General features: G+C 47.5%; 1 protein-coding gene and 1 long non-coding RNA gene across 3 annotated transcripts in view; one reads left to right on the forward strand and one right to left on the reverse strand.

The window, feature by feature from the left end:
• Nucleotides 1-19,738, forward strand: part of PCSK5 (proprotein convertase subtilisin/kexin type 5) — a 459,846-nt gene that overhangs the window by 379,680 nt on the left and 60,428 nt on the right. The window contains exons 23-24 of one of the 2 annotated variants that reach the window (XM_056523317.1): nucleotides 12,520-12,717; nucleotides 13,553-13,621. The exons of the other annotated variant lie outside the window; for it this stretch is intronic. Coding sequence (XP_056379292.1) covers nucleotides 12,520-12,717; nucleotides 13,553-13,621 — 267 coding nt within the window. The remainder of the gene's footprint in view (nucleotides 1-12,519; nucleotides 12,718-13,552; nucleotides 13,622-19,738) is intronic. 2 annotated transcript variants of the gene reach the window in all.
• LOC130275422 (uncharacterized) overlaps nucleotides 1-19,738 on the reverse strand; it is a 51,211-nt gene that overhangs the window by 5,430 nt on the left and 26,043 nt on the right. The window lies entirely within an intron of this gene.

The raw sequence follows: 19,738 nt of genomic DNA on the forward strand, positions 1-19,738 counted from the left end.
TAATGCTATTTTGTCAATACAATCGATGAGCAAATCATAGCTTATAAATACAGGATGTAACACAGGGTAGTCTACTGGAACTAGAGGGTAAAGGGAGCCCATCACTATGCATTTCAAGATCTGCAACTGTAAAAGTTATGATGCAATAGTGCCACCATCTGGAAAGTGATGAAGTAGCATACTAGCAAACCCTGTTCCTTATTGTAGCAGCTGTCCTACATTGGTAATGTTAGCTTTTGCTGACTTGTGGAAAGGGCATATTATATACAATATCAAATTGTTTTGGAATACTAAGTTGCACCGTAGAGATGAGCGAATCAAAGCTGACGAACCCGAATTCGTTACGAATTTCATGAAATATTTGATTTGCAACAAATGCGAATATCGCCGCAATTTTACTGCGCAAATCGCTTCATTAAACACCATTTACTGCGGTCCAGGCTCCAGGTCATCTAAAATGGTGGATCCACATGTCAATACATGGGGCAAGGAATGCTAGGAAGGCAAGGCTGGAAGGGAAGTAGGCAGGATGATCCTAAATCACATGCAGGATGCAGCCTATAAGCAGCCAGCCACCCCTGTGATGTCACAGCCTTATATGTTTGGCAGCCATATTGCGGCTCGTCATATCATTCATTACACTGCTTAGAGATGAGACGGACATCGCTGTGTTTGTATTACACAGAAGAGCTTTTTGCAGCAGCGTTTCACCTCTTAGTTACCTCAGTCTTCTGTAGGACACAGAGCACAGCGTACTCACACAGAAATTAATTCTTACCGCAGCGATTAACCCCTCAGTCACTGTGAACAGCATTCTATTACAGAGAGGGGCAGAGAGCTGTGTGTTGCCTCAGCTGCAGAAACATTTTCACAGGAGGGATAAATAATTTTTTAGGGAAAATCTGTGTCTTTGTTCCACAACAACTGGTCTGCTGGTTATACTAGTCTGTAGACGGTATAATACATACCCAGCAGTCCATTCCTAATAGTATTTGAGAGAGAGTCTTTTTGCAATTTTGGGTTTAGTACACTGTGACTGTGTGCTCCAGCATTGTTGTGTACTGTTGGTGTTTTCTTTTAGCGTACTGCAGCACAATTTTCTGCCCTCCTAAGTGCATACCACATACCTACATCTAAGTGGTGTACTATTTTGTACCTGTTAATCTGTCAAGGGCCTACATACTGTGAAAGGTCAGCCAAAGGTAATCACCGGCTTGTGTTTTACTCAAATAATTTTTGAAACGTACAGTAGCGCATTTCTATGCCCTCATAAGTGCATACCACATACCTATATCTAAGTGGTGTACTATTTTGTGCCTGTTAATCTGTCAAGGGCCTACATACTGTGAAAGGACAGCCCAAAGTAATCACTGGCTGGTGTTTTACTCCAATATGTTTTTTTAAGCGTACTGCATTTTTCTGCCCTTTTTGTTCCACCACAAATGGTCTGCTGGTTATACTAGTCTGTAGACGGTATAATACATACCCAGCAGTCCATTCCTAATAGTCTGTGAAAGAGTGCCATTTTGTGTTTGTACACAGCGACTGTGTGCTGCAGCACTGTTGTGTACTGCTGGTGTTGTGCAAAAATACATTTTTTAATCATACTGTAGCACATTTTTCTGTCCTGGTAAGTGCATACCACATACCTACATCTAAGTAGTGTACTATTTTGCACCTGTTAATCTGTCACGGGCGTACATACTGTGAAAGAACAGCCAAAAGTAATCACCGGCTGGTGTTTTACTCCAATACGTTTATTAAGCATACAGTAGCGCATTTTTCTGCCCTTATAAGGGCATAACACATACCTACATCTAAGTAGTGTACTTTTTGAAACATGTTAATCTCTCAAGGGACTAGATACCGTGAAAGTCCAAGCAAAAGTACTCACCGGCTGGTGTTTTTACTTAGATACTTTTTTAAGTGTACTGTAGCACATTTTTCTGCCTTCATAAGTGCATACCACATACCTACATCTAAGTAGTGTACTATTTTGTACCTGTTAATCTGTCAAGAGCCTAGATACTGTGAAAGTCCAGGCAAAAGTAATCACTTGCTGTTGTTTTACCAAAAACAGGTTTTTTAAGCATACTGTACCGCATTTTTCTGCCCTCAAAAGTGCATAACACATACGTACATCTAAGTAGTGTACTATTTTGTGCCTGTTAATCTGTCAAGGGAGTAGATACTGTGAAAGTCCAGGCAAAAGTAATCACTGGCTGGTGTTTTACTAAAATAAGTTTTTTTAAGCATACTGTAGCACATTTTTCTACCCTCATAAGTGCATACCACATACGTACATCTAAGTAGTGTATTATTTTGTACCTGTTAATCTGTCAAGGGCCTAGATACTGTGAAAGTCTAGGCAAATGTACTCACCGGCTGGTGTTGTACTCAGATACTGTTTTAAGCATAGTGAAGTGTATTGTACTTCCGTCATATACACACTAAGTATGTCAGGCAGGGAAGGGCCAGGACATGCACAGTGGAGTGGCAGAGCAATGCATCTGCCATCATCGATTGGTTAACACGGTCATCCACTTCATCACGAGTGACATCTGATAGCCCCAGTCAACAGTCGGTGGGTTCCTCAGACATAACCCCCAGTTGGCATGGCCCGGGAGCAGTCCCTGTCCTCCCATTGCCTCTGTCCTATGCTTTTCCCTCCCCTAAAGAAGTATCTTATGCTGTGGGTTCAGCTCCACTATTCAGTGAGGATGATCTAATAGAGGACAGTCAGCAGCTACTGCCCAGCCAAGAAGTGGAGGAGACATATGCCGCTTCCCCCGCTAGGCAGGCAAGTAGTGGTGAGGAGAGTTATGTGGGAGGCAGTGTTGCCAGAGTTCAGGGTGCTGAAGCACACACTGTTGAGGAACCTGAGGAGGACATCAGTGACGTGCAGACACTTGTTGATGATGATGATGAAGCAGATCGCAATTGGGAGCCAGGTGCAGAAGGGACTTCATCATCATCAGGAGAAGAGAGTTGCAGGTTGCCGGTGAGGCAGCAGCTGAGCCAGCAAGGTGGTAGCATGGTTGGCAGTCAGCATGGTGGCAGAAGTAGAAATTCTGGAGCCAAACGTGCCCAGGGGAGACCAACTGCTTCGGGGCAGCCTACCTTCCTGGGAGGTTGTGGAACAGGGGTTCCTGGAGACAGCGGCAGTAGCAGTCAATTAGTGAGAACTGTTGGTGGGAAAATCAGCTACTCGGTGGTGTGGCAGTTTTTCATCAAGCATACGGAGGAGGTTCACATAGCCACATGCAAGATGTATTGCCAGAAGGTGAAGCGTGGCCAGGGTCCCAATGATGGCACCACGGCCCTGTGTCAACATATGCTGTGTCACCATAAAGCGGCCTGGGAAAACCGTGGCTCCGATGTAGTGGTCCAGCCTGCTGCATCACCCGGTAGCACGCCACTCCCTCTTTCAGCCAGCCAAGGCTCCACCACCTCAGTCGAAGGAAGCTGTGTGTCATACCCTCCTTCTGTCACTCCAGATGCTCCTGCTACTCCTACTTTTAGTCAGCCATCCCGCCACAATCCATTGGCAAAGCTATGTCCAAGAGACAACAGTATGCCCCCACTCATCCTATAGCAAGTTGCTGGTGCTGCAGTCCCTCCCTTTTCAAGTGGTGGACTCTGCACCTTTCAGAGAACTGATGGCTTGTGCTGAGCCGAGGTGGAGAGTGTCAAGCCGTCATTTCTTTGCGAAGAAGGCAGTACCAGCCCTGCACAATTTTGTGGAAGAGAAGGTGGGCCAGTCCATGAGCCTGTCGGTGTGTACCAAAGTGCATGGCAGCGCTGACGTCTAGAGCTGTAACTATGGTCAGGGACAATACATGTCCTTTACAGCTCACTGGGTGAATGTGGTTCCTGCACAGCCACAACACCAACCTGGACAGGTCACTTCGCTTCCTCCTCCACACTCTCCGGCCGTTGGTCCTGTGACAGTGTGCGACTCCGCCTCCTCATCCTCTACCATGTCCACTACCCAGACAAGTCTCAGTGGCCCTTCAGCATACCATGTGTGCAGGGCACGGCGTTGTCACGCTGTTCTTCACATGGCTTGCCTTGGCGAATGGAGTCACACAGGGGAGGAACTGCTAAAAGTCATTCATCAAGAAATTGAATGATGGCTCCACGAAAACTGGAAATGGGAACCATGGTGACTGACAATGGGAAGAACATCTTGTCTGCGCTGTGACATGGAAGCCTGAGACATGTGCCCTGCATGGCACACGTATTCAAACTGGTTGTCAAGCGGTTCCTGAAGTGTTCCCCCCATTTGAAACACATCCTAACAATGCAAAGGAAACTTTGCATTCAGCCACTCGTACACTGCAAAGCACACCCTGCTTGAGCTGCAGTGTCAGAACAACAAAGTCTGAACTGTGACATTGCCACGTGTTGGAATTCCACCCTCCATATGTTGGACCGACTCTATGAACAGAGAAAAGCCATCACCGATTTCTTGATGATCCAAGCCGATAAGGGTAGTCCCATGTGTAACTTCAATGTCAACCAGTGGCAGCTCATACTTAACACCTGCCGTTTGCTCAGGCCCTTTGATGAAGCCACATTATTAGTACGTCACCAGGATTATGGGATGAACAACATCATTCCACTGCTTCATTTCTTACACACGTGTTGGAAACAATGGCTGGTCAGGGCACTGGAGACGTGGCTGTCACGATGCCGGCTGGCAGGAGGTGGATCCTCTGTGCCAGAGAGGGATAGCGAGGACCGTGCTAGTGGACCGGTTCTAAGATACTACAGGTTTTCACCAGAGCCCGCCGCAAAGCGGGATGGTCTTGCTGCGGCGGTAGTGACCAGGTCGTATCCACTAGCAACGGCTCACCTCTCTGGCTGCTGAAGATACTGAAGATAGGCGAGGTACAAGGGAGTAGGCAGAAGCAAGGTCGGACGTAGCAGAAGGTCGAGGCAGGCAGCAAGGATCGTAGTCAGGGGCAACGGCAGGAGGTCAGGAACACGGGCTAGGAACAGACAAGGGAACGCTTTCACTAGGCACTAAGGCAACAAGATCCGGCAAGGGAGTGCAAGGGAAGTGAGGTAATATAGGGAAGTGCACAGGTGATTACCAATTAAGCTAATTGGGAAGATTGGGCCAGGCACCATCATTGGTGCACTGGCCCTTTAAATCGCAGAGACCCGGCGCGCGCGCGCCCTAGGGAGCGGGGCCGCGCGCGCCGGGACAGGACCGAGGGAGAGCGAGTCAGGTACGGGGGCCGGGGTGCGCATCGCGAGCGGGCGCTATCCGCATCGCGAATCGCATCCCGGCTGAAGGCGGGACCGCAGCGCACCCGGTCAGTGGATCTGACCGGGGCGCTGCAACAACGAAGATGAGGCGGGCGCTCCGGGGAGGAACGGGGACCCGGAGCGCTCGGCGTAACAGTACCCCCCCCCTTGGGTCTCCCCCTCTTCTTGGGGCCAAAGAACCTGAGGAAAACAAACTCAATTTTTCCGTGATGAGGTCCGATGCAAATTAGGAGGGGTTCTGTGTGGAAACGTACGAGACAGTCCAATCTTTTATTGTAAAAACAATAGATGTAGAGGGGTCTGGCGAGACTGGTCACGGGGACGTAGAACCTGTTGATGAGAGAGGCCAAAAAAAATTTTCCTGCAGATCCGGAGTCCAAGAAGAGCATAGTAGAGAAGGAGAAGGTAGAGGCAGATATCCGCACAGGCACAGTAAGGCGTGGAGAAGCAGAGTTGACATCAAGAACTGTGTCACCTTTGTGCGGAGTCAGCGTACGTCTTTCCAGGCGGGGAGGACGGATAGGACAATCCTTCAGGAAGTGTTCGGTACCGGCATAGTACAGGCAAAGATTCTCCATGCGGCGTCGTGTCCTCTCTAGAGGTGTCAAGCGAGACCGGTCAACTTGCATAGCCTCCACGGCGGGAGGCACAGGAACGGTTTGCAGAGGACCAGAGGAGAGAGGAGCCGGGGAGAAAAAACGCCTCGTGCGAACAAAGTCCATATCCAGGCGGAGCTCCAGACGCCATCCGGAAGAACGCATGTCAATGCGAGTGGCAAGATGAATGAGTTCATGTAGGTCAGCAGGAGTCTCTCGTGCGGCCAGAACATCTTTAATGTTGCTGGATAGGCCTTTTTTAAAGGTCGCGCAGAGAACCTCACTATTCCAGGACAACTCGTAAGCAAGAGCACGGAACTGAATGGCGTACTCGCCAACGGAAGAAACACCCTGTTCCAGGTTCAGCAGGGCAATCTCGGCAGAAGAAGCTCGGGCAGGCTCCTCGAAGACACCACGGACCTCAGCGAAGAAGGACTGGACTGTGGCTGTGGCAGAATCATTGCGGTCCCCATCAAACTTGTCCGGCAGGGACAAGCAGGGGTTAAGAACGGCTGGTTGCTGCGGAGGAGTTGCAGGAGCCGGCGGAGGAGATGGTTGTTGCAGCTGTAGCTGTGACTGAAGTTGCTGTATCTGCGGCAGCAGCTGCTGTGACTGAAGTTGCTGTATCTGCGGCAGCAGCTGCTGTAACTGTGACTGAAGACGCTGTGTCTCGGAGATCAAGTATGCCAGCTGTTGATCTCGTTGGGCGATCTTTACGCCAAATTTGTCCGGCAGGGACAAGCAGGGGTTAGGAAGGACCGGTTGCTGCGGAGGAGTTGCAGGAGCCGGCGGAGGAGATGGTAGTTGCAGCTGGAGCTGTTGCTGTATCTGCGGCTGCAGCTGCTGTATCTGTGACTGAATACGCAGTGCCTCGGAGGTCAAGTATGCCAGCTGTTGATCTCGTTGCGCTATCTGTTGCGACTGCTGGGCGATCTGACGAGCTTGCTGGGCGACCAGCGTAGGGAGGTCAGCGACAACTGGCAGAGGAACTTCAGCGGGATCCATGGCCGGATCTACTGTCACGATGCCGGCTGGCAGGAGGTGGATCCTCTGTGCCAGAGAGGGATAGCGAGGACCGTGCTAGTGGACCGGTTCTAAGATACTACAGGTTTTCACCAGAGCCCGCCGCAAAGCGGGATGGTCTTGCTGCGGCGGTAGTGACCAGGTCGTATCCACTAGCAACGGCTCACCTCTCTGGCTGCTGAAGATACTGAAGATAGGCGAGGTACAAGGGAGTAGGCAGAAGCAAGGTCGGACGTAGCAGAAGGTCGAGGCAGGCAGCAAGGATCGTAGTCAGGGGCAACGGCAGGAGGTCAGGAACACGGGCTAGGAACAGACAAGGGAACGCTTTCACTAGGCACTAAGGCAACAAGATCCGGCAAGGGAGTGCAAGGGAAGTGAGGTAATATAGGGAAGTGCACAGGTGATTACCAATTAAGCTAATTGGGAAGATTGGGCCAGGCACCATCATTGGTGCACTGGCCCTTTAAATCGCAGAGACCCGGCGCGCGCGCGCCCTAGGGAGCGGGGCCGCGCGCGCCGGGACAGGACCGAGGGAGAGCGAGTCAGGTACGGGGGCCGGGGTGCGCATCGCGAGCGGGCGCTATCCGCATCGCGAATCGCATCCCGGCTGAAGGCGGGACCGCAGCGCACCCGGTCAGTGGATCTGACCGGGGCGCTGCAACAACGAAGATGAGGCGGGCGCTCCGGGGAGGAACGGGGACCCGGAGCGCTCGGCGTAACAGTGGCTACTACATCTCACGGCCACATGAGCCCTGGGAGGGCTGAACTGGAGGAGGAGGGGGAGGGGCACAGTGGAGCACAGTTAAGGTTTCGCCAAATGGGCAGTTTTTCTAGTAATCTGACAGGAGAGGAGGAGCAGGAGGGTTATGAGGAAGGTGAGACAGAGGACCCAGACACACCGTGGCAGTATGCAGTGGAGATGGAGGCAGGGAGTCCCTCCGAGTCACTTGCACAAATGGCACGATGCATGCTCACTTGCTTGCGTACTGACAGCCGAATTGTCACCATTCGGCAGTGGGATGACTTCTGGATCTCCACCTTATTGAACCCTCACTACTGACACAAAATAGGGGCTTTTTTTACACTCACTGAGAGGGAGGAAAAAGTGACTTACTACAGAGGCATCCTATGTAATCAGTTGGCTGATACCTATCGGCGCCCTCGTCCACCTCTCGCAGGTCTGAATTGGGGGGCCCCTGCGCTCACCTTCCACTGCCATGGCTGCTGGGGAGGGGTGGGGTGGCAGGAGCAGTACCAGCTCCATCAGCAGCAGCCTGAGTCTACAGTCGCTAATGAGTAGCTTTCTTCACCCGCATAGTGAAGCCACTCATCATCAGCAGGTACACCTGGAGCAGGACTTGATAGCAGGTGGTGGCATACCTTGACATGCCTATGCCAACACACCTTGAAGATCCGCTGGTCTTCTGGGCAGCCAAGCTTGATTTGTGGCCTTAACTAGCAGAGTTTGCCCTGGAAAAGCTGTCCTGCCTGGCCAGTAGTGTGCCACCAGAGCGGGTGTTTAGTGCAGCGGGGGCCATAGTTACCCCAAGGAGAACTCATGTGTCCATGAAAAATGTGGAGAGACTGACCTTTGTGAAGATGAATCAGGCATGGATCAGCCAGGATTTCCTACCACCAATGCCTGATGCATGAAAGTAGATTGACCATGGTGCCACATCAACACTTCACAAATATGTATAGTGCCAAATAGATTTAAGGTGCTGCTCCCCAGTTACAAACATTCCTCCGCATCAGATCTTTTTTCACCCACCTTCGTCACCGGGTACTGGTATTGCCACCCACTGCACCACTATGTCACCGGGTCACTTTCAGGACTCCTGATGCTGCTGCTGTCACCTCCAGGCTGTCTCATTCAGCCACTATATGGTCTCTTATCATACTTCAGCCAACTCCAGGCTGTGCCATTCAGCCACTATATGGTCTCCTCATATTTCAGCCACTATATGATCTCTTCATGCTGCCACAAACTCCAGGCTGTGCCATTCAGCCACTATATGGTCTCCTCATGCTTCAGCCACCTCCAGGCTGTGCCATTCAGACACTATATGGTCTCCTCATGCTTCAGCCAACCCCAGTATGTTCCATTCAGCCACTATATGGTCTCCTCATGATTCAGCCACTATATAGTCTCGTCATGCTGCCACAAACTCCAGGCTTTGCCATTCAGCCACTATATGGTCTCCTCATGCTTCAGCCACCTCCAGGCTGTGCCATTCAGACACTATATGGTCTCCTCATGCTTCAACTACCTCCAGGCTGTGTCATTCAGACACTATATGGCCTCCTCATGCTTCAGCCAACTCCAGGCTGTGCCATTCAGCCACTATATTTTCTCTTCATGCTTCATCCACCTCCAGGCTGTGCCATTCAGCCGCTATATGGTATCTTCATGCTGCCACAAACTCCTGGCTGTGCCATTCAGCCACTATATGGTCTCCTCATGCTTCAGTCACCTCCAGGCTTCAGCCACCTCCATGCTGCTGGGCTTGGGCCTAAACATTTGTATGGTAACACTAGCTACCATAAATCTCCAATTTAAATTTCAAAATTCATCTTTTAATTTTAGGGATTGTTAAGCTCTGGTGTCTACTCTGCTGCTGCCACCTCCAGGCTGTGCCATTCAGACACTATATGGTCTCCTCATGCTTCAGCCAACTCCAGGCTGTGCCATTCAGACACTATATGGTCTCCCCATGCTGCCACAAACTCCAGGCAGTCATTCAGCCACTATATGGTTTCCTTATACTGATGCCACCTTCAGGCTCTGTCATTGTGCTGCCATGTGACTAGTGACTCCTTTTTATATTTGGTCCTTTGTACCCACACACCGGGGCCTGGGACACCGGGGCCTGGGAGTTAAAATTTCAATTTCAAAATCCTCAATTTCAAATCTTAAATTTCTATTTAAAAATCTTAAATTTCAATAGTCTCCGCATGCTTCTGCCAACTCCAGGGTGTGCAATTCAGACACTATATGGTCTCCTCATGCTTCAGCCAACTCCAGGCTATGTCATTCAGCCACTATATGGTCTCCTTATGCTTCAGCCACCTTCAGATTGTGTCAATCAGCCAATATATGATTTGCTGATGCTACTGGGCCTGGGCCTAAAAAATGTTATGGTAGCACTAGCTACCACAAATCTTCAATTTAAATTTCAAAATTCATCTTTTTATCTTAGGGATTGGAAAGCCCTAGTGTCTACTCATGCTGCTGCCAGCTCCAGGCTGTGTCATTCAGCAACTATATGGTCACCTCATGCTGCCGCCAACTCCAAGCTGTGTCATTCAGACACTATATGGTCTTCTCATGCTGCCAGCACCTCCACCCTGTGTCATTCAGCCACTATATGGTTTCCTCATGCTGCCAACACCTCCACGCTGTGTCATGCAGCCACTATATGGTCTCTTCATGCTGCCAACACCTCCACGCTGTGCCATTCAGCCACTATATGGTCTCCTCCTGCTGCCAACACCTCCAGGCTGTGTCGTTCAGCCACTATATGGTCTCCTCATGTTGCCAACACCTCCACGCTGTGTCATTCTGCCACTATAATGTCTCCTAATGCTGCCAACACCTCCACGCTGTGTCCTTCAGCCACTATATGGTCTCCTCATACTGATGCCACCTCCACGTTGTGTCATTTAGCCACTATATGGTCTCCTCATACTGATGCCACCTCCAGCCTCTGTCATTGTGCCGCTCTGTGACAGTGATTCTAAAAGCAATGCCTGAAATGTCATTCTGAATAACAGTATTATTTCACTACCCTAGCACACTCCATATGCATGTTAGAACAAAGCAATGTGTTCTACACCCCTATTGAGGCTCTCTGTAGGCAAGAGATAGCCGTTTTTAATATAGATTCGCCGCAAATAAATTCGACCCAAAACAAATTTTATCGGAAAATTTGGCGAATTGGCCGAATCAAATTTTTCAGAAGTTCACTCATCTCTATGGTCCAGCATGCTATATGGAACTAAATAATCTAGTATATAATAATAGTAATCAATGATCATGACAACCCCTGTTCATATGCACTATTAAGACATATGGACATTACAGAGGGAAGTCTGAATGGAGAGCTGCTCTGTGCAGTTTTCCTCTATTCTGGCAGAGGCAGATAATCCTTGTAGGATGTGGATCGCCATTCCTCATCTGAATATATGCTATTTAATACTATATTTGCAGTGGCCAGGAGGTGGACCTAGGGTAATCAATAAATCATCCAGGTGGTCACATATTAATAAGGTTTATCTCTGGTCAAACAACCCCATTAAAGATGGTTTTACTTGCTTGTTTGTTTTTTGTTTTTTTTTACATAACTGAAGTATACTGACTAAATTATTTGTGCATCGGTATTTTGAGACAATGGAAAATAGTAAATATGTGAATTTTATAAATTACAGTTTGTATTGTATTTTATGCCTTTTTAAGGGAAATTTTTTTATGTAAAACATAATAACCATGGATATTTAAAAACCGCATGTCTACTAAAATAAATAAATAAATGTAATTAATTAACTCATTAATAATAATTACTTTCTGTGTGTGACATTGCCTATGGCCAGACAAGGAGCTTATTTTCTGTTGCAGATGTTCATCGCAGTTCATAGCCTTTCCACAGCATAAAGAGCATACTGTGGTTTTCTGCATTTTCTGCCTCATGATCTAAATTCTGCATGTTTTTTTTAATTTTTAACCACATTCACGTTTTCTGTCCATGTTAACTCTGCCACAACTAAAGATATCGTACAGAGGTACACATGATTTGGTTCTTCTTTATACCAAGGCTTTTAAACTAGTGACTTAAAGGGGTGCTCTGGTGGAAAAAAATGTTTCAAATCAACTGGTGGCAGTAAATGACTTCTATTTAAAAATCTTAATTTCTCCAGTACTTATCAGCTGCTGTATACTACAGAGGAAGTTGTGTAGTTCATTCCAGTCTCACCACAGTGCTCCCTGCAGACACCTCTGTTCATCTAAGGAACTGTCCAGAGTAGAAGCAAATCCCTATAGCAAACCTCTCCTGCTCTGGACAGTTCTTAACACAGACAGAGGTGTCAGCAGAGAGCACTGTGGTCAGACTGGAAAGAACTACACAACTTCCTCTGTAGTATACAGCAGCTGATAAATTCTGGAAGGATTAATATTTTTTTATAGAAGTAATTTACAAATCTGTTTAACTTTCTGGCACCAGTTGATTTGAAAACATTTTTTTTCCACCAGAGTACCCCTTTAAGAGCCATATGTGACCCTTGAAAACTGTACATATGTTTGCCCTAAGAGAGAAGGGAGTAGATTCAGCCAGGAAAAAATACTTTAACCAAAACTCATAATGCTTTATACGACCAAAACATGAACAGCATTCATTCTACAGTGCAGGTCATAAGCTACTTATGGTCACTTGTAGGTGGTCCGCAATCCAGCTGTTACTCAGAGAGGCAGGTATTAAGTACTTTGAGCGAATACTTCTTTTTTGCAGAGAAGGAAGAGTCATTTTCTGTTGTCTTCACTTGTACAGCAAATATACTGATAATAATAACACATGTCCTCTTTATCAGCCTTAATGGAAGTGTTTTGTTATTGGTATTCTTTTCAAAGATAAATTTGGGAGAACACGCTATTTGTATGAAGGGGAATGCAGAGAAGGCTGCCCAGAGACATATTACATTGAAGACAATAGATGTGTGCCATGCCCTGAAAACTGTCAATCCTGCAAAAGCAGCAAGCAATGTGACAAGTGTTTGAAAGGTTTCTCTTCTGTGAATGGTGTCTGCCAAAAGCTGAACTGTCCTGAAGGTTTGTTACAAGGTTTCATCCTATACCAGCATAATCCCAGTGGCTAGCTAATAAAACAGAACGTTTTCTTCTTTAAGAACTTACTTTGTATGCTAGTTCCAAAGTAAACCTGCAGAGTACGAATCAAACTATCCACATGAGATAAAATAGCTATTTTCATCCAATGTGTCCATCCAATAGACTCCACAACATATACCTTTGAGGGATACCTGAGCAGCATTTGTCATTCATAGACAGTAAAGTTAATAATAAAAAAATAAAAAAAAAGTATACCATACATAATATTTTTTTAATGTATGCAATTCTATGGAATGGATAAAGATTGCCTATGGATATGTTTACCAAATTATCTAAGGTAAATGAGCACAGCGGCGTAAAAACAGCCTGATAGATCCAGGTCCCACACCACAATTTCCATAAAGCCAAGGAGATCATTCTTAATAAATCTTCTTTTAGGGGAATTTCACGTGTACATAAGCCACTTGTAGATTTGCTGCAGACCCATTGGAGTCAGAGGGTAGCAAGATAATCCGCTGGGGAAAACCTTTATTGGATTATGTATGTGTAAATGTAGACTAAAAAAAATTATATATGTATGGAGATCATGGGGGTTCCCAGCAGTCAGCCCCCCCCATGATCCGATACTTATCCCCTATCCTGTGGGTACGGGATAAGTTGATTTCACTGGATACCCCCATTAAGGTTTATAAATCTTGCCACAAACTGTATCATCTTCATATGGATGACAGCAAGTACTCTAAATAGTTAATGTTACAAACTGTTCTTTATCAAACTCCTACATCTTACAATATATCATAACATTGTGTCTGTGCAGGAGAGGTAGAGGATCCAGACAGTGAAGAATGTGTTTCTTGTGCAATGGGATGCAAACAATGCTCTGCAGGTAGGTTCCGATAAATAAAAAGCAATAATATAGAATGTAGGAACGGTTATATCGTAAAGACAAATTTTAAAGGCAGAAAAATGTCAATGAAAATTTTTTTGTGAAATGTAGTAGCCCTTTAAATAAAAGCATTCCATCAATATTCCAAATCCAGCTGGCTCAGGAAAGGGTATTTCATTAACAGAGCTATGTATTGCTTCTCGAGTCAAACAACAGTGTTGTTATGAAATATAATGCAAGATGGCTCTGGAGAGAACTCTGCATCCTGATTCACCTTCATTTCAGCTTACAAACTGCACTCCTGGCTCCGCGCTCTCTGTAACTCACAGCTTTCCTGTGTGCAGGCTAGAAGTAGCCTGTCTGGGAAAAAGTTATGTATACTAAACAAACTGTACATAGGGTAATGAAATTCATAGGGATCTTCGCTTTTCTAGTGCTCACCATCAAAGAGCATTACTCCTTAGAGTTGAGAAATCAATTGCGAATAATTGATTAATTATTTTTCTACATAAGGTAAAAATTATATTCAGCCGTTCTTAAAGGGGTATTCCGGTATCAGATAACTGTATTTGAATAAAACTATCAACCCAAGATATACAGCTGACTAATATAGCATTATCAAAAATTTTTACTGGCATCAGAACATTTTTGCTTGAAATAGCTGACAGGAAGTTGTGTAGTCCTCTCATTGTCAGTGTGGTGTTGTCTCAGTACCTCCCTCGATCCTCCCTCTCTTCCACCAATGTATTATCCTCTGCTGTCTCAGGATACTGGGCTGGATCTGGTCTATGAGCTCTAGCCCTGCCTTTTGAGTGATGTCACCACCTCTGACCAGCTCCTTCAGCTTACATCACCATCTATGTGTCATATATACATAAATAACTTTATAGGGACATGTAGGTAAGAATAAGGTGTGTTTACAGAATGCTGCCTTATACTGGACAATGCCACAGGCAGAGGTTCAGACAGGGAATGAATACATCAGGTGCTGCACTCTCACTGTTTGTGGGATAGTCTGCTGTGCAGCACCTCTGGGTGGAGAACTGGCAGGATTGTCGTTGGAGAATTCACAAATTAGCGAGGGAAATTTTGGTGATTTCAGAAAGAGATAATGCTGTTGAAATTTCTGTGACTTTCCCATACATCTATAAGGAACTTGAAGAAGTCCATGTATGTGCCACTGGGGGAAAAAAAACATTCATATGGATAGAACTGATTTGCAGTTACAAGAATTTTTGCAACAAAATCTACGAAGAGTGAATATAGCTTTACAGCTCCTTCTTGGGTTGACAACCATTTCTTGCCCAGTCATAGTGGCAAATCCATCCATCTAGTTAGGCAGTACAGCATTTGTGCTCATATATTCAGGACTGCAGTAAGCAGGCTTTAACTTGCTAATTGCTTACCCTTCCTTCATGCCGATGGGAGGTGAGTACAAAACAAAAGGGGGGGGGGGGCTGGATGATGACGAAGGCCGCAGTGGTCTTCAACGTGCGGACCCCCAGAGGTTTCAAAATTACAACACCCAGCATGCCCGGGTTGCTGGGAGTTTTAGTTTTGCAATATCTGGAGGTCAGCAGGTTGAAGACCACTGATGAAGGGATTGACAGGTGGTGATGATGAAGGGGGGGTGTGGGATGATGACAGGCGGTGATGATGAAGGGGGTGTGTGGGATAATGACAGGCGGTGATGATGAAGGGGGGTGTGGGAGGATGACAGGGGGATGATGACAGGCGGTGATGATGAAGGGGAAGGGTGTGGGATGATGACAGGGGGATGATGACAGGTGGTGATGATGAAGGGGGGTGTGGGATGATGACAGGGGGATGATGACAGGCGGTGATGATGAAGGGGGGATGATGACAGGGGGTGATTATGAAGGGGGGATGATGACAGGGTGATGATGAAGGGGAGGATGAAGACAGGCGGTGAGGATGACAGGCAGTGATGATGACAGGGGGATGATGACAGGGTGATGATGAAGGTGGGATGATGACAGGCGGTGATGATGAAGGGGGGATGATGACAGGCGGTGATGATGACAGGCTGTGATGATGACAGGGGGATGATGACAGGGTGATGATGAAGGGGGTGATGATGACAGGCAGTGATGATGACAGGGGGATGATGACAGGGTGATGATGAAGGGGGTGATGATGACAGGCGGTGATGATGACAGGGGGATGATGACAGGGTGATGATGAAGGGGGGATAATGACAGGCGGTGATGATGAAGGGGGGATGATGACAGGCAGTGATGATGAAGGGGGGGCTGATGACAGGGTGATGATGACAGGCGGTGATGATGAAGGGGGGGATGATGACAGGATGATGATGACGGGGGTGTTAATGACGGGGGTCTGGATGATGACAGGGGGATGATGACATGGGTGTTAATGATGGGGGTCTGGATGATGACAGGGGGGGATGATGACATGGGGAGATGATGTATTTCCCACCCTAGGCTTCTAGTCGAGTCAATAACTTTTCCTGGGTTTTTGGGGGGAAATTAGGGGCCTCGGCTTATATTCGGGTCGGCTTATACTCGAGTATATATACGGTATGTATGATCAGAGAACTAGACATGTGTGTATGACAGGACATACCAGTACTGACCTGAAGATGTCGGAAACCTAAACATGACATCTTATTTTAACCTGAACAGCTGGGGTGAAGAAAAGACTGAATGGACTCTCTAACATATGTTAACAAACATATGTGGTGTCCCGGTACCGTATCCTATCCGGTACCTGCGTGGGTGGGTCCCCTTAGCCAGAGTCCCTAGGACGTCGGGGTCCCCATTGTCTAGTTCACCCCTAGTCACCTCTCATCCAGATAGTTATTGCTCCAATAGCTTACTTGGGAAGCATGTAAATATTATGTAAATGCCCTATAAATAGTTACTTACCTGTCTATAGCGTAGCAGGACCTGCGGGTCATGTGGTTTAGTGAACTCTATGGTATTTCTGCTTGAGAACCTTCGGAGGTCCCTGTGACGTAGTCAATCCCATCACTCATTGTAACAGTGAGTGACAGATGTTCGGACCAATCAGATTAACCCCGCCCACTGCCCATATATGGGAGCAGCTGCCATGTTCTCGCTCTCTTGTTCCTGTGTAAGCAAGCAAGATGCATCTGCGCTGCTGAGATCAGTGAGTCTAGGCCTGAACCTTGTGGCGACGGCCGATAACTTCTAAATTCTGAGTTCATCAATCCCCACGCACTCTGCAAGATCACCAGACCTTATCTATCCCCTAAATCCGGACGGATCTGCAATAATTAACCCTAAATCCAGAGACTTTAATTTATTTCAAGGTCCGCAACAATTGTCAGTCATTGAGCTATGTAAAGACTGTATTCCTGAGACTGTCATTGTTCATTGGATGTACAGCAAGCACTTAAGTAAAGTTACCCAAGTTCAAGTTCAAGTACATTGTGGACCTTCAGTCATTTCATTACATGCACCTGTTGTTTCTGGGAAGGGGGGCGGTAGGCCGGAGGATTACCTCAGCATACTGGCCCTCAGCCTGGCGTCACAAACTATAGGGTTAACATTATCCCCTCATCTACTCAAACAATACCCCCACTACCAACACCCCCCAAGGGCTACCACAAAGCCTTTTTGGCGTTGCATGAACAGGATACGGGTGTGCGCCTACTACAGTCACCATTAGTGAAAGTGTACTCCCCCCAGAAAACAAACTTTATTTATGTACTGTAACTTATACTCCGGAGTAAGGGGTTGCGCACATGGTGCTGTGTGGAGGAAGTGCGCATGTTAAGTAAGGGGGGAGGCAAACAGTACAGTAGAGCTACAAGTTAGCGCGGAACATCCCGGTGCACGTGATCAAGAGACCCCGCCCACCGAAGCTTTCGGTGCCGCGGTGGCCATTTTGTTGGAGTCTAGTGCCAGAAACTCACAAAGAGAGACAGGTCAGCGTGGGAAAAGGCACAGAGTGCGACAACAGGCTGGAAGCTGTAAGGAACCGGAACAGTACGGGACTTTGAGACATCAGATTGCCGAATTGAAGTCCCGCATAGAGTCGCTTCAGCTACCAATCAACGCACTCAAATTTCAATTAAAGGCCGTTGAGTTTCAGGTCACCGCTGTTAAATTTGAAATCTACGCTCTCAAGTTCCAGATTAGAGAACAACTGCGTATTTATTTGGGACCTAGGAACTCAAGACCTGTTTAAAGGGCCAGCATACCAAATACAGAGATGTCAGAACCTGCAGTCCCACAGTCCCCACCTGAACAGCAAAGGGGCGATGCTCCAGTGGCCCCACCAATGGGGTCTCCACCCCAAGCCAGAAAAGTGTTGCCGTCTTCACCAACACTTTCGACCTCACAAGGACGTGCTCTGCCTGTCATTCCAACGACACCTCCAGCACAGGCGGAACAGGACCCAATAAGTCCACCTTCAGTCTTTCCCTATGTGTTGGGAGCCCCAGTGGCCACACCTGTCTTCTTGGGGAATCCTGTGCTTCTCACCTACAATGGTGACCGTTTTACATTAAGGGACTTTAAAGAAAAATTCTACAGCCTCTTTGGGTTTTATGCACTTCCCCCTCATCAACAGGTACAGCTGCTTCTGGGACAACTCCAGGGACCCACCTTGGAAGAACTTTGCACCTGGCCAGCGGCTGATAAAGCCACAGTGGGACAGATTTTTGAAGGACATTCTCAAGTGTTTGAATCTCATTCTCCATCGGAGGTATGCCTCCGACTCTATGAACGGCGCCAGAAGCCAGGTGACACCCTCCGAGGATATGCAGTGGCTTTGCAGAGCGAATTAGAGGCGGTACAGAAGTTGGACGGCATCACGCCCGATCAGGGCAATCGAGTACTGAGGGACCGTTTTATTGAAGGGGCGCTAAACAAATGGGACAAGGCCCAACTTAGAATGCTGGCCGTGCAAAATCCCGACATGGCTTTCCCAGCTTTTAAGAGACTTGCGGTTAAAGTGATAGAGTCGGGACCTCAGACATAAGAGATTAGTGTCCCCGCTACTGAATCTCCGGGGCCCGCGCCCCAGCTGCCTGTCCCTTCTCAATCTGCCCCGCCAACACCTTCTTCTAGTCCTTGGACAGCTGACTTACAAGACATTAAACGGGACATTGAACAGTTAGCCAAGGCCTTTAAAGAAATGGCTGTACAGCCAAATCCTTCTAGATCTGCAACACCACCACCTAAGAAGGCTGACCCTCGCCATGTTGCTCCACCTGGTATCCCTCCTGTGAGACGACCTGGAAGTCAGAGACCCGTCTGTAGCTATTGTAACAAGAATGGACACTAGAAGAGCCAATGCTGGGCTTTAAACGGACGTCTCCTGGGGTCGAGGACCGCACCCCAGGAGTAGAGGTTGAAGGTCCAGAATCAACCAGCGACAAGAAGGGACTGTCTATGTATGTAGCTTCTTGTCCTTATGTACAGGTGGTGATTGAAGGTATGCGGTTACAAGCTCTGATAGATACGGGGTCTCAGGTATCCACTATTCCCCAGAAAGGTTGTGTGACCCTCAGGAAGCGGAGTTCAGAGTAATCGCAGGGAACGGGAAACCAGGACCCAGGCATGGTTACTGGGAGCCCACGGTGCAGGTGGGAAAACATGTGTTAGGGAGACAGGGTGTGATTGTCACAAATGTTAGGGATGAGGGGGCAGCTGATTTCATTTTAGGCATGAATATTATGAAGCACTGTTTTGATGATATTGCCTGTGCACTGCATGCATCTCTCCATCACCTGTCACCTCCAGGCCGGCGAGCTGCCCAACACCACCTCAAAATCCACCAAGCAGAACAGAAGTTCGTGAATCATAAAGGAGAAATCTATCAAGTAAGGTTTCAAGATATCCGAGCTGTTAGTCTACAGCCACAGACGGAGACAGTTATTTGGTGCCGTGCCCGACCCGGGGGGGAAAAAATCAAGATTACCAAGCGCTCTTGGAACCCCTTCTACTGGAAGATTGTCCCTTGGTACGAGCTGCTAGAAGCCTGGTAACCGTACGTAATGGGAAGGTTCCAGTGAGACTTATTAATCTCTCTCAAGTTGTGGTCCAACTACCCAAGTATACCCCAGTGGCTACTCTACACCATCTAGACGTCCGAGATGTAGTT

Source organism: Hyla sarda, chromosome 1 (assembly GCF_029499605.1).
Source record: "Hyla sarda isolate aHylSar1 chromosome 1, aHylSar1.hap1, whole genome shotgun sequence".
NCBI classification, from domain to species: Eukaryota; Metazoa; Chordata; class Amphibia; order Anura; family Hylidae; genus Hyla; species Hyla sarda.